At 45.1% G+C, this 14,965-nt stretch overlaps 1 protein-coding gene across 5 annotated transcripts in view; it reads left to right on the top strand.

Moving 5' to 3' along the window:
* NR3C2 (nuclear receptor subfamily 3 group C member 2) overlaps positions 1–14,965 on the top strand; it is a 531,591-nt gene that overhangs the window by 450,710 nt on the left and 65,916 nt on the right. For all 5 annotated transcript variants that reach the window (XR_003857159.1, XM_029604625.1, XM_029604838.1 and 2 more), the window contains exon 6: positions 1,677–1,821. Coding sequence is in view for 4 of the 5 variants with exons in the window: in XM_029604625.1 (XP_029460485.1) it covers positions 1,677–1,821 (145 nt within the window). In the remaining variant the exon portion in view is untranslated. The remainder of the gene's footprint in view (positions 1–1,676; positions 1,822–14,965) is intronic.

Here is a 14,965-nt window from a genome sequence, read left to right as displayed (position 1 = left end):
AAATGCTGTTGCTGTGCATGCTTCTACAGCCTTTACACCTGTATCTGGGGAGAGAGAGAGCGCGCCGCTGAATAGGGTCAGCCTGAGGGTTGCGGTTGGGGGATGGGGGTTGTTAGAGACACATTCATGGTAAAACTGACATCAGTAAAGAATTATAGCCCTTATAAGTGATGAAAAGGAGTAGTAGATTTGTATAATGCAGCTGGCACTGCAGTGTACAAATCAACTCCTCTTGTTAGACTTTTCATCACTTTTAGAACATAAGAACATAAGAAAATGCCATACTGGGTCAGACCAAGGGTCCATCAAGTCCAGCATCCTGTTTCCAACAGTGGCCAATCCAGGCCATAAGAACCTGGCAAGTACCCAAAAACTAAGTCTATTCCATGTTACCATTGCTAATGGCAGTGGCTATTCTCTAAGTGAACTTAATAGCAGTAATGGACTTCTCCTCCAAGAACTTATCCAATCCTTTTTTAAACACAGCTATACTAACTGCACTAACCACATCCTCTGGCAACAAATTCCAGAGTTTAATTGTGCGTTGAGTGAAAAAGAATTTTCTCCAATTAGTTTTAAATGTGCCCCATGCTAACTTCATGGAGTGCCCCCTAGTCTTTGTATTATCCGAAAGAGTAAACAACCAATTCACATCTACCCGTTCTAGACCTCTCATGATTTTAAACACCTCTATCATATCCCCCCTCAGTCGTCTCTTCTCCAAGCTGAAAAGTCCTAACCTCTTTAGTCTTTCCTCATAGGGGAGCTGTTCCATCCCCTTTATCATTTTGGTTGCCCTTCTCTGTACCTTCTCCATCGCAACTATATCTTTTATAAGGGCTATAATTCTTTACTGATGTCAGTTTTACCATGAATGTGTCTGTAACAGCCCCCACCTCCCAAAAACTCACCCCGATTCAAAGTGCCCTTCTACACTGGTAACCTATATAGAGAGAGAGTATCAGACTGACCCTGTACAGAGGCGCTCTCTCTCCACCTCTTCCTCTCCCAGGCTCCCGCTCCTCATGAGGAAGAGTAGCAAAGTTACACAGACAACGTCTTGGTAACACCCATAACCTGCCCCCTTTTCTCGCCTCCTTATTCTGAATGCACATATATATATATGTGCATGCACACATGCCTTTCCCGGCTTCTTAAAATTTGCGCGGCCATGCACACGTGGCCATTTTTTGCACGAGCAGCACTTTTAAAATCCACCTCTGCGGTTTTTAAAATGTTCCTAAAAAGTGGATAGGGATGGGGAATACTTTTAGATGTTACTGTTAGTTCATTCCAGAGCGAGTAACGGAGGTGGGGAGATCCTGCTAATTAATTTTAAATCGTGCGCTGCTTGTGTTGAAGACAAGAGAAAGAAAGGAATGGAGTTGCCGTAGCAAGGCAAATTGTTAGAATAAATGTGGCGTATTGTAGCTAGAGCTAAAAAAAAAAAAAAAATTTATTTTGTATTAATAACTTATTATCCTTGTTATAAATATTTATAGAGAGGAACTTGGCTGCAGCCGGTTTATTAATATTCCAAGGATGAGTATAAGAGTGGCAGGAAAGTTGTGTGTGTGGTTTTGTGATATCATAATTTTGTATTCTTGGCCAGCTATGTGCTATGCTGCTTTTAAATACTGAAAGTTTAATGGTGATTTAATCGTTCTGCTCCCCAGGGTTTAGAAACTTGCCTCTTGAGGACCAAATTACTCTAATCCAGTACTCTTGGATGTGTCTCTCGTCATTTGCATTAAGCTGGAGGTCGTACAAACACGCAAATAGCCAGGTTCTCTATTTCGCTCCAGACCTGGTCTTTAATGAGTAAGTATCTCTTCATTCACTTTGCCGGAGAGGCTTTGATATGTTAAACCACATTTGGAGATGTACCTAGGATCTTTAAAAAAAAAAAAAAAACCATGCCAACTCTGCTTTTTTTTTATTTGTATGGTGAACAGTGGCCCTTTAAGCAATTGGGGTGGGCGGATCCATCTTCTTTCAGAGGAAACCTAGATTTTAAAGAAAAAAAAAACCTTTGTAAAGTTTGAGAAACATTTGTGAGGGAGCACTTTCTGTCACAAAATAATATTTGTATCCCTTTCTTTCCACCCATCTGTCTCACTTCTCACCCCCATCAGTCATCTTCATGTATATGAAATCATTTTAAAATGTTCTCAAAATCAAGATTAATAGAAAACGGTAGGGATGTGCAGTCTCCAATTTTTTATTTTTTCATTTGGTGGTGGTAGGGGGAGGGGGGGTCTTCTTTCAGTTCATTGGATTTTTTTTTTTTTTGTTCAGTTCATTTGCCCATCAAGGGGAAAAAAACCCCCCATAAAATACAAAACAATAAACTAAAAAAAAAACAAACAAACAAAAAATGAATTAACCAATAAAAAAAAAACAAAACAGGCTTCCTGTGGCCCTAGAAGCCCCCTTCCACCCAGCAAAACATAAATCCTGGATCTGGGCCTGCCTGGCTGGGCTTCCCCAGGCCCAGGGTCTGGGGTCTCCCCCCTGGCCCCTCCAACCCCAGCCCAAAAATCTAATCCAACCTGCCTTCCTGGGGGCCTCTCCGGCCCCTGCTTACCCTCTTCCTGGATCCCGAGTTAGAAAGGGAAACAGCGATCCCCCACCCAGGTGCCAGTTTTGTCAAAACGGCACTGTCTGCCTGCAGGATGGCACCGGAACGACATCACTGCAGCGCCTTCCTCTGGTACTGCTGACGCCATTTTGCTGCATGGCCGTACATTTGTGTGGCAGTACACCGGAAAAGACACCAGTGTGAAGTCACTTCAGTGCCTTGCACCGGACAGACGGTGCCATTTTTAAGAGTGGGGTTCTCTTCTACCTTTTCTGTCTCAGGACACGGGAAGGGAGAGGGGGGGTGTGCCAGGGCCAGGGCCAGGGCCAGGGCCAGGGCCAGGGCCAGGGTGGAATCTCCCTGGGCCTGGCACCTGTAAATGGGGGAGGGGACCGCCCTGACAGGCAGGCTCCAGCAGGGTCCCGGAATACCAGATTAGGTTTTGATCTGGGAGTGGGGGGTCTGAGGGGGGCCCAGGGAGGTCTGGCTGGGTCCAGGAAAAAGCCCATCTGGGAGGGCCTGGACTTCAGGTTTGCATTTTGCTGGATGGGCTTACCAGGTCCATGCGAGGCCTGTTTTTTGTTTTTTTTTAATGCCACAAATATGGAAATACAAGAACATTTCTGGCTAGTTTCATGCATTGCATTTTGTGCATTTGTTCCACAAGAATACACAACCCTAGGAAACAGTTCATTTTACTGCCTACTGGAATTCAGGTAATGATAAAAGGGGATGGAACTGTTCCCTCATGAAGGTTAAACAGGTTGGGGCTCTACAACCCGGAGAAGAAATGACTGAGAGGGGATTTGATAGAGGTTTATTTATTTATGGTACATCTTTAATCCTCAGGTCTGAATTAGCGTACCTTCTGGGATGGAACAGGCGAATAAGGGATGATTATTTACCCTTACAAATAGTACTATAGCAGGTAGCACATTTAAAACAAATTAGAATATTTTATTTCACTCAGTGGACAATCAGGCTGTGGAATTTGTTGCTGGAGGATGTGGTCAAGGCATGGAGCAGAGTGGGGTTTAAAGTGGTTAAGGCAAGTTCCTGGAGGAAAAGTCCGTAAACGGCCATTAGCCACCGCTTACCCTGGTAGTCAGCAACAGAAAAAGGATCTATTGTTTGGGGATCTGCCAGATGACTGGTGAGGCAGATTGACCAGTGTCGGAGACAGGATGCTGGGCTCACAGGACCTCCGCTATGACTCAGCGTGGCACATCTGATTTTCTTCTCTTCTAAGTTTTTATAATTTCTAAGAATTGTGAATGCTTAAATTGCCTTTTTTTTTATAGGCTGATTCATGTAATGAGACTTTTGTTAACAGTAAGCAGCTGCTCAATGTGTTTTTGTGACCTTTCTAATTACCATTCTCTGAAATATCAAAATAAGCCAATCTTTTCAGTAATGAAATATTTCTGCTTTAATGATGTATTTAAAAGAATAATTTGAATTATTTTTCTCTTTTGGCTGATACATTTTACATTCACATTTTAATAATGTTATCATGCATGGATTTTTTTTTCCTAATGTTTCTGCGCTTTTATTAAAAAAAAAAAAAAAAAAAAAAAAAAAAAGGTAGCCCTGGAAACTTCTAACTGAAGAGAAGCCAAGCTAGGACGGTGTCCAGTGTTTATCTACAAATCAAGTTTAGCACATGTTGTTGGACAAGGGGGGGTATCAGAGGAATAAAATGATATGGGGCTTTTGCTGTTAAAACAAAAGCTTTGTAGCCAGCTCAGAAGAACATCATGCCCCATTTCTCTGAGATCCTCTATGAAAAATACTGAAATCCATGCACCACACTGTTTCTTTGTTAATTTCCCCTGGGTATTTTTTTTTTCTTTCAGGAGTCTTTCTCTGCTTCAGCTTTAATAGTCAACTTTTTTTTTTTTTCCTTTTGACATTTGGTGTCCACAATAGGGATTGTAGGGAATGAAGAGAGGTTCAGGTCCTGCCCTTATTTGTTTGGTTCTGTTTGACGATATGATGATGATAATTAGGATTTTAGAAAGTTATTAGTGTTACCCGTTGAAGTCCATGCTAAGAAGGATGTCTGCTTGCAGGGGGCCCAACGTAATTAAACTCCAGTGAAAATTGTGAGTTAAAGTTTAAGCCCTCGTTCTCGTTACTCGCGCGGTAAAAATCGAGTTAACGCTCGATGCAGTTGAGCTAATGGTATGCTAATGTATTGAAGTTTAAAAAAATTAAAAAAAAAAGCATGCCAACCCAACAATGTGCGTAGAAGACATGCATAGCGCACATAAAATGCAACTTATATGCAGAAAACATTTTTTTTTTTTGCCTACAAATCGTTTTCTGCCCATAAAGCATGATTTATGGGCAGAAAACTCAGTTTGTGTGCATAAAAAGGAATTGTGTGCAATGTATCTTCCCTGCACAGAAAAACATGCTTTATGCACAGAAAACTTAGAGGCTTATTTCTCTAAGCTGCATTAGGCTATTTACTGCTCGAAAATAGCCCGGTAAATGGCCTAGCATGAGCGTAGCTTGTGTTGTTTCAGCCCATCACTGTGCATATTTAATTGAGCTGATTAGCATGCTAATCAACTCATAAATACCATAAACAATGAAAATCAAATAACGTGGCTTGCTGGGAAATTTGTAAGCTGTATTATTTGACCTGAAGTTAGCTGTATCTTCAGAGTTGTAGTGGACTTTGGCTGGGGATATCTGGACGTTATTGCACGTCCCAGTGTTCCCTTCGCCCTGTCTTAAAGGGACCATTGGCCCTGAGTATTCAAAAACCACAGCGGTCTGCCCTGTCTTACCCACCCACAAACCTCACCCCCAACTCCTCCCCTTCAATCAAAAAAAATCTGACCCCCCCCCGCTAGATGCTGGAACTCCCACCCCCTTGACACGTCCTCCCTTACAGTGGTCAGTGGGGGCTCCGAGCATCCCCTAGGCTTCAGTCCTGGTGGCAGCCATTTTTCAAAATTATGCCACCTGGCCTTAGCGGCAATGGCCACCGCCAGGGATAGAATTGAGAGTAAGGGGAGGTCAGGGGAGTGGGGGTCCAAGCCTCCGACAGGGGGGCGGTCAGATTTTTTGATCGAAGGAGAGGGGAGGGGCTCGTGCTGCACTTAAAATTTGCTCAACATTTTTTTTTTAACTAAGGCCACCCCTAGGGGCGGTGGGGGATGGGGACAAGAGGTCTAGGCAGACCTCCCGTGGTTTTGAGTCCTTTTGAGGGGGTTGACTCGGAGCCGTCAGTCGCTTCAAGCAATGTCAGCACCACAAACCCGGGTCCACCATTGTGCCATCTTTGGGGGGGCATTTACCTCTGTGGTATTTATCCCCATTGTTTTTTAACCGCAAGGAAAAAAAAACATGGGAATTACAAAGCAGCAGGGCTCATTACCGCGGCTTTGCGACTCCCGCTTAGTGAATGAGACATTTAATTTATGGCCAAAACAAGTTTTATGCAAATAAATCCAGATTAAGGACCCCCATAGACTAATAGCCCAAGTAACATTATTCCAGCTCTGACCAGGAATTACATTTCCAGTGTTAAGCAACCATGTTTTAAACCTAATTATCTTTCTGCTTTGGGAAATAATAGCTCATGTTTTCATTAATATGGGATTCAGATGAAAGTGATAATTTGTGCACACTTTGTTTTGGATGCAGAACCTACTGCATCACTAAAAAAAAAAAAAAGGCTGCACACAAAAATGTGCACGGATGTGCTGGTTAAATTTTCCTCATAGCCCAATGCATCCTTTTACATTGGACTAATATAAGAGTAGGCACGAGAGGGTTAAGTGATTTGCTCAAGATTATATTGGGATCAATTGTCATTTGCTACCCAATTTCTTTGGTTCTCTATTGTACTCTTGTTTCAGATCCACTAAACTTCCCTTATGGATGAATACCCTGACTGCAGGTAGAATTTGAGGTGAACACACTTTTTTTTTTTTTTGGCCAGCTCTGCTTCTTTCTAGCATCCTTCCAATTCCACTTCCCATCCTGAGTCTTCCTCAGCTCCATTTCTTGCTTTCCCCAAGTCGGATTTCCTTACCGTGGCTCTGCTAGCTAGGAGAACGATGTCAGGATATGGGTGAGCGCGGGCTCAGTGAGCCCCAGGGTGTATGTGATTACAGGTCAAGCAATGGGCCTGTTCCCTACTCCCACAAGGCTTCCTATTTGCAAAGTTGTGTGATTATACTGTGAAGCCACCTGGAAGCCTGTGATCATGTACAGGCCGGCCTCATACAGGTCCCCATGCTCGCTGACATGCTGACACCGCTGTCTCCTAGCTGCTGGAGACCCAATAGGGAGAAAGCTGAGGGAAGTGGTGATGGGATGGGATTTTCTGGGCAAGAGAGAGGGGTATTGAAAGAGTGGGGGGAGTGGTTTGAAAGAGCTAGTGGCCGAGGGTATGGGGATTTTGAAAGAGTTGAGGTCTAGGAGGGAGAGTTTTAAAAAGCTGAGGCCTGGGGGGGGGGGCGGGGGAGGTGAGTGTGATGGTGAGATGTGAAAATGCCAAAATTGAGGGGTTGTTGAAAGAGCACAGATCAGGGAGAAGGGTGTGTGGGAGTGAAGAGGGTAGTGTAGTGTGTATAGGGTTGGGTTTGAAAGCGCTGAGGTTCATTGGAGTAGTGGGGCTTGGCCTTTTGTTTTTTGTGTCAGACAAAGGAGTGGAGGGGTGTGTGTGTGTGTGTGTGTGTGTGTGTGTGTGTGTGTGTCAGAAAGGGAGGGGATGGGCGGGTGTGTATGAGAGAGGGAATAGATGCCATTGGGGGGGGGGGGGGGGTGTGAGATTGCTTGGGTCAGATTTTCCGTTGGGCACAGTAATAGGGTTGGCCTTTGCCACGCAGGGTGCCATGGGTTTAAAGTGCTTAGGCAAGTTTATTTTTTAAATTATAAACAAATGTATGATAATATTACAAGTGAAACCCATGGTGAGTTTAGTGAGGTCCCCATGCCTTAACACCATGACGGGTGATCCTTACCCCCCCCCCCCCCCCCCCCGATCCCACCTGCGGGAGGAGAATAACACCTCTTATCTGCCTCTGCCTCCGCCTCATCAGTCTGAAGTGTGAACGTGTGGAGCCCCATCGTCTGGCGGGGAACCCGTAAATACCACACGTTCAGACTTCGGATTGAGGACAGTCCAAGGAGGAGGAGGAGGAGGCAAACGCAGGTAAGACTCACTACTGCCATCCTGCAGGAGGGAGGAGGAACCGACTCCATGTTGTAAGCATGAAGGTCAGCTGCAGGTGGGGGGGGGGGAGACGCTGACGATCTGGCACCAGGGGCTGTGCAAGATGTAAATCAAAACCTGGGGGAGGGGCATAAAAACTGGACGGGGGTCAGCACTAGGGATGTGTGCCTGAAAGGTGGGGTTTGTGCCCAGGATGCTCACGTGAAAGAGAGGATCTGCACCAGGTGGGGGAAGGGAAAGTGAGAGGGGATCCCCTCCCAAATCCCTCCCCCCTACCATCCTTCTTCATCCTCTTTCCCTGGATCCCCATCCCAGATCCTCCCTTCATCCCAGAACACTTCTGTCTTTCCCTCCCTCTCCCCTCTCTCCTCGCCCCTAACCTTGCTAATCCCCCCTTCCTCTCTCCTTTCCTTCCTTTCACCAATCACTAAGTTCCCTTCCCCCCACCAAAAAAAGAAACTCCATTAAAAATAAATAAATAAAAATAAATCACCCAGACACACAGAGATCAGGAAATAATTTAAATTTTATAAAGTAAAATAACATGTGTGCTGTTTAATATGTAGATATATGCAAATTTATGCAAAAATGCCTCAGAATATTCTAAATCTTGAGCAGAATTAACCTTGAGCTACAGCAAAAAAAAACAAAAAAAAAAACTGGGGACTGTGCATATAACTGTTTATAGAATCTGCAAGGGCTGACACTGAAGCCTTAAAGGTAAATTTTAAAAGCCCAGAATGTGCCGAAACCAGGAGATACGCGCACAAGTCAGGGCGGCGCATGCCGAGCGGATTTTAAAAGCCACCCATGTCCACGCGTATTCTCCCGCTAGGCTCACAGATGAAACGATATGAAAAAGGGGCGGGGCTTAGGTGTGGTCTGGATGGGGCCATGGCGTTTCTGGATTTCACCTTGAAATTTGTGCGTAAATACGCCTACAGGCGCGCACCAGGGTCCCTGACGCCTAATTTTACTTCTGCTATGGATGGCATGCAAGTTGTAAAAAATAAAATAAAATAAACACATAAGCAGGGTTTTAAGGGAGAAGGGAGGCTATTAAACTAAGGGGGTTTGGAAGTCCTATTCCTTATCTGAGCGAATTGGGAACGAACTGATAATGGCGTCGGCGTGCATGTCTTTTAAAATCTGCCCACTTACGTGGTAGGAGCGGCATTTGCGCGCACAAGTGTGTGTCTGCTTAAAATTGTGCGCACACGTGCACATGTCCACGCTACTTTATAGCGTGCGCACCTATAAGCGCGTATGTTATAAAATGGCTTCAACCCTGGGCGCGGACTGACACATGCAAGCACGTGCGCCTATGCGCCTGTTTAAAATTATCATCTTAATAGTTAAAGCACGCCGCTGTGAAGTGGATGTGTGTATAAATATATGAACAGAAAAGAATAAAATGTATTTGCACGAGTTAGCTCTGCCTGCATGATTTATATTGATCCTTGGCAGATGAAGTACCTGATTCACCAAGGGTTTTTTTCCCATAGACACAAAATGAGTGAAAAGCCATAACGAATCTTGGCCCAGAATTTGAAATCTTAGAATTTCCTACCACATTATAAATTCTCATTCTTTTAAGTTTCATAGTTCTTTCTCTGATTGAACTATAACCGCATGATACCTACTAAAATATTTGGCCGGAAAAGGAGACTGACAGGAGAGCATTAGCCAATGAGTGCTAAACTGCATACACAATTACATTCAGAAATTATTACCATTGAATTTGTTGCTCTGGACAAGAAAAAAAAAAAAACAACAACTTGTTAGCTCAAAAAATCTTCATTCATTATTATTATTTATAATTTATAAGCACTGTCAGTCTCTCCAGCGCTGTACAGCGCCCGGGGGTACCATACAATACCCGGTATACAATGCATTACAAGCAGTGAGCATGAAACAAAGACAACACGAACAGCAGGCACTGCCGAACTCTCTCTCTCCCTGTGGGCTCACAATCTAAATGAATGCTGGGTAGGTAGTTGAATATTTGCACACACACACATATAATGCCTTTATGAAACAAAAGGGCAAATATAAATAGTCTGACGCAGTAGGTAGTGTAGAATTCCACACTCCTAAGAAGATAATTTCCTTATCAGAACTGAGTTACAGCAAGCAAAAGTTTATTGGTATCCCTGGTGTTACATAATGTTTGTATTTTAATATATGCCGTGTATTTCCCTGAGTAAAATGTGCATGCACCTTCATATTTACATTCGCCTTCGTATTATTGTCTTCAGTGGCCTCTCCTAGAACACTCTTGCAACCTGAGACCCTGGAGGGATTAGTATTGTATAGTATACTGTAAGACTACAGCTACCTTTCTGTGAACCCCTTACCTACTGCAGCCTGTAATTCTTGCTAGTGCTCTAATTTTGGTTGCAGGGATAAGGATAACTGCCACATAAACGTCACCAGAGTTTCATTTATCTCAAAACCAGCTATTTTGAAAGAAAACAATGGGGTAGACATCAAGGTTATAGGAAGAAACTGCTGTCCTCCATTGGGAAAACCAACCATTTAATCCTACTCTTTGTTTTCTGTCCTTTAATCTAGCGGGAACGCGTGGCACTAGATTCGCTTTGTCATAGCATGCCATCATCTTCCCTCCTCCCTACTTTGATCATAATCAGCTTTCCTCCCCAACCCATCCCCCTACAATCATCACCTTCCCTTCTCCCACCATCCCCAGGATCATCAGCTTTTCTTCCCTCCCTTGGTACATCTAAAGCCTCTTTTAAAACGGAATTACGTTGGCTACCCTTCAGTCTTTCAGGTACAGTGGCAGATAACTTCCTTCACATCTCGGAGCCGAGTACCATCAAGCCCTGGTGATTTGTCAGTGTGCTCTAGCATCACTTTCAGATTCTCAGTGATTAGCCACCCTACCACCAGTTAGATCTACTCTGTCGTTTTGACCTATTTTGCACCCTGGACAGTTACAGTGATCTGTTGGAAGTTCCCAGGATTGAATCAGGGTGTGATTCAGGTACTGCGTGCGTGGAAAGGCTTGGGGAGAGAAGGGGGTGGTTAGTATGGAGGGGGTGGTGGTGGTGCTGGATCAAGGAGGCCATACTATTTTCTACTATTATTTGCAGAGGGAGAGGGGACAGGGGGGGGGGGGGGGTCAGTGGCTATATTATATGTCCTTTCTCTTTGGAAGGTTTGGAGGGGCCTCGGTAAGCAAGGGATTTATATATAAATGATTCTGCTATATGAAATTTAAAGCAATGACTTGTGAGTTATCCAGCTAAATGCCACTGAATATTGACACCCCCACCCCCCCCCTCCATTCCTGTTCACAACCCGGTTATCAGCAATTACTTTCAATAATTTGAAATCATTTAAATCCACTTGAGCTGCCTCAGCTTGTTCAACATCCTCTCTTTCGGAATACTCTGGTTCTTCCTGTTTTAACGGTATCTTTTGAAAACACCGCACCGCAACCTCAAAAAAAGTTATAGCAAAACTAGGAAAGTACAAGAAAGGCAGGAAAAATAACTGGAATGGAGCGGCTTCCTTATGAAGAAAGTCTAAACAGATTAGGGCGCTTCGGCTTGGAGAAGAGGTGACTGAGAGGGGATAGAGTAGAGGTTTATAAAATTATGTATTGTATGGAACAGGTGGATAGGGAATAGTTTTTTACACTATCAGACAATGCTAGGACTAGGGGACCCCCCCTGAGATGAACAGGTAGCAGGTTTCATACAAATTTAAGGAAGTTTTTGTTTTTTTTTCAGTCAGTACATGATTAAGCCACGGAGATTGTTGCCGGAAGATATGGGTAAGGATAGCTTTGGACACGCTTCTGAAGGACAGGTCCATAAAAACTTGGTTTTTCCACCTCTTATTTCTTGTGAACTGCAACATGAAATAGGATAGGCCCCTCCTTTTACCAAAACGCACCTAACAAATCTAAATCCTTCCTCACTGTACTGCCATCTCATCCGTAGCTCAGCCTGCCACCAGGGCCCTGGGTAGAGAGCTGGGAGTATTTCTGAGAATGCCACTGTGAGCAATATTGCATCTAAATCTTTTGTGGGCCGTGTGCACTAAAAACGTTTTCATGTGTACCGTAATGTAGAGATTTGTGTGCAGTGCTCCTTAAAACACCATTCCATTTTCCTTTTCTTGCACATACTCTGTTTTCTTGTGTGTTAGTTTCATAACCCGTGTGCATGGACCCAGTCCTGGATTTTTATCTCCTATCTAGAAACCTAAATTTGGCCTATAGAGCATCCCTCCTGCTTCCTCCTATCTCATTGGTGCCCATGTGTACTATGACAGCCAGCTTCTCCTAAGCAGTCTCTCTAAAATCCTATCTAGGTGACACACACGAGATCTGCAACCTTAGCACCACGCAGGCAAGTTATAAAGTGATGCCCTCAGCCACCAACTACCTGCAACCCAACTATTTACATTTCTAATAACTGAATTGCTAATAATAATGGAGGTCCTCCTGGGCAATAGGGCCCTAGAAACATGTCCTTGGTGCAAGAGGGTATCACGTTACCTGGAAGACAGGTCCTGGCTTACAGCATCACTTCCTGAAATCCCAGGATGTCCTTGCAGATGAGCTTGTTCTTCCAGAGCAGCACACAGAACGCCACAGTGGAGGTATGACCATTCTCCTGTGTCCCTGGATGTCTCCTCTCTGTCCGCCTCAGCTCCTCCATGTCTGCCACCATACTTGTTCTCTCAGGGCTAAGAGCCTTTTGCATACACACACGTTGTATGACTTTCCCCAAAAGACAGATAATCATCTATGTGGCAGGCACTCTGTGGGGAAAAGACTGGATGGCCACCCATCCTGCTTGCCCGATCGATGCCTTCGTACTTTTTATTATTTAGTGGGCAGAGGGAATGCTTAACAAAATGTAAGTTCTTGTAAACACTTAACGGGTAGATTTTCAAAAGGTCGCGCACATTAAATAGGGGGTTACGTGCGTGGCCGGGGCCTTGCATGCACAGCGCACGTTTTCAAAGGGGGGCCTGGCCACGCGAGTAACCCTGTTACACACAGAACTACCAGGCCTCTTTGAAGGGGCTGGCCTGGGGGGCGGGCCAGGACAGCACCATTCGTCGCTGTTCTGGAGCCTCGTGCGCCGGCCAGCTGCCGGCATGCGCAGCTTACTTTAGGTCAGGCCGTGAAGTAAGTCGGAAGATAAAAACAAAAGAAAAAGGAAAAAAGGAGGATTTAGGGGTTGGGGAGGGGAGGGGAAGGGAGATTAGGGTAGGGATGTTCCCTCCTTAATTGGAGTGGACTGGGAGGGAACTAGGGAAGGCCGGGATGCGTTGCCGCACGAAGTTTGCATTAATGCTCCCCCCACCCAACTTGTGCACGCCGCCCACACGTAGGCGCGGATTATAAAATCCGGCGCGTGTGCCCGCACGGCCCACAATTTTATAACATGTGCACGCCGGCACGCGCATGTTATAAAATCGCTGCGTCCACGTGCGCTCGCGCCGGGAAGCTCGCGCACAGGGGGACACTCGTGCGCTTCTTTAAAAATCTAGCCCTAAATTTATATGGTGTTAGAGATGAAGTTGGAAGTTTGTTAGTAGAGATTTAATGCAAATAGCCTTTCAGTGGTTTGAGATTGTTTTAATTTAATAACCTAGTGTTTAGCCCCCGCCTCAAGCCTTCTCTCCCTCTAGCCTTAACTCTCACAGTAGTTCATCTCTTAGAAGTCAAGGCAGCTACTGGCTCCCTCCGCTAGAAGCTCACTTCCCTTAAGTAAAAGTCTCTCGCAGGGAAATTTCTTTTATTCTTCCAGCTAGGCCTCAGCCCCCCCCCGACTACAGCCTGTTCTTTTAATGGAATTAGATAATCTTTTTGAAGCCTCTGACCCTAGGGTGAGGTATATTTTGTAATTAATCCGTTGCACGTAGTTAAATAGCCCCTTTTGAAGACTCTGACTTAGGGTGAGGTACCTTTTTATTAAGTCATCAGCCCCACACAGTGCCAGGTTGAGGTATATTGTGTAACTTGTTGCAACTGTACAAAGACAGCAAGCCCTGGCAAATCCAGGAAACTCTCTCTTACTTTTGCAAGCTAGCAGCTCTTGACTTCTTTTTTTTTTTTTTAATTAAATTTAGCTTCTAAATTCATGCAAGAGAACATTCATATTTTTCTTTCAAAAATATAGAATGGTAAAAGGGAAAATGTTAGCAGCTTTACCTGTCCTCAGAGTAGCCCAACCCTCTCAGCAGCTCGCTCAGCTAGCCTCTCAGTCCACTGGACGTTCTCGCCACTCCTAATGTGATGATTTTTGATAGCTTTAATGTTTTCCTTTTTTGGGGAGGGGGCAGCAATTTCCTGCTGCTCCTTTAAGCTTCAATCTAGGCCTGAGCCTGTCTCTAACGTACCTTCGTTCACAGCAGCCCGTGGATTCCCCCCCCCCCTTTTTTTTTTTTTTATAACCTCCCTCCCACGCCTGTGTCGCCCGGCCCATCGCCACAACCACGTTTGGCCACAGACCGACCGAACTTTCTTCAGATCCAGGGACGCCGTGCGCGCCCCCGACTCCGACCGCTGTGTGCCGTGGTTGGTTGTGCGATGACCGTGATGCCACCTCCCCCCATTTCCCCCTCGCCCACCCAAGACCCTGTGAAGACTTGCCTCTGTAGCAAACCCCCCCCCCCCCCCCCCCCCGGCCGCCGCTGGCCCGGGGAGCAGAAGCTGGACTCGAGAGATCAAAATGACCGAAACACCCCCCCCCCCCCCCCCCGATCTCTTTGCATGGTGATATATACAACTCTGCCGCCGAGCCATTCTCCACTTTAATCAGCACCCGTTTCAAATAAATGAAAGCTGAACTAGCATTCTTGTGAAGGGGGGGGGGGGGGGAGGTTGAAACCAGTGAGCAGCGTTCCTTGGAGAAGGAATGCGAAACCTACCTCAGGGCAGGAGAAACAAAGTTGTCACGTGAGCACGGACAAGGGCGATAAATAACCCATGGTATACAGTGGCCTCCTAGATAGACATACGCGATAGCCTAAAAGCAAAAACATTCAGGGCAGGGCATACATAACACGAGACAAAAAAAAAGGCAGCGAAAAAGCACAGAATGGAGTGAACTTTCAAAGGAGTTGCACGTGTGAAAGTCTCATATATTGCAGCAATTCTGAAAAGCCCATCTATGCACGTAAAACTGCCTCCAATAGTT

The sequence above is a fragment of the Rhinatrema bivittatum genome, chromosome 1 (genome assembly GCF_901001135.1).
Source record: "Rhinatrema bivittatum chromosome 1, aRhiBiv1.1, whole genome shotgun sequence".
NCBI lineage: Eukaryota > Metazoa > Chordata > Amphibia > Gymnophiona > Rhinatrematidae > Rhinatrema > Rhinatrema bivittatum.
The sequence above is the reverse complement of the archived record's forward strand: the minus strand, read 5'-3'. Positions and strand labels throughout refer to the sequence as shown.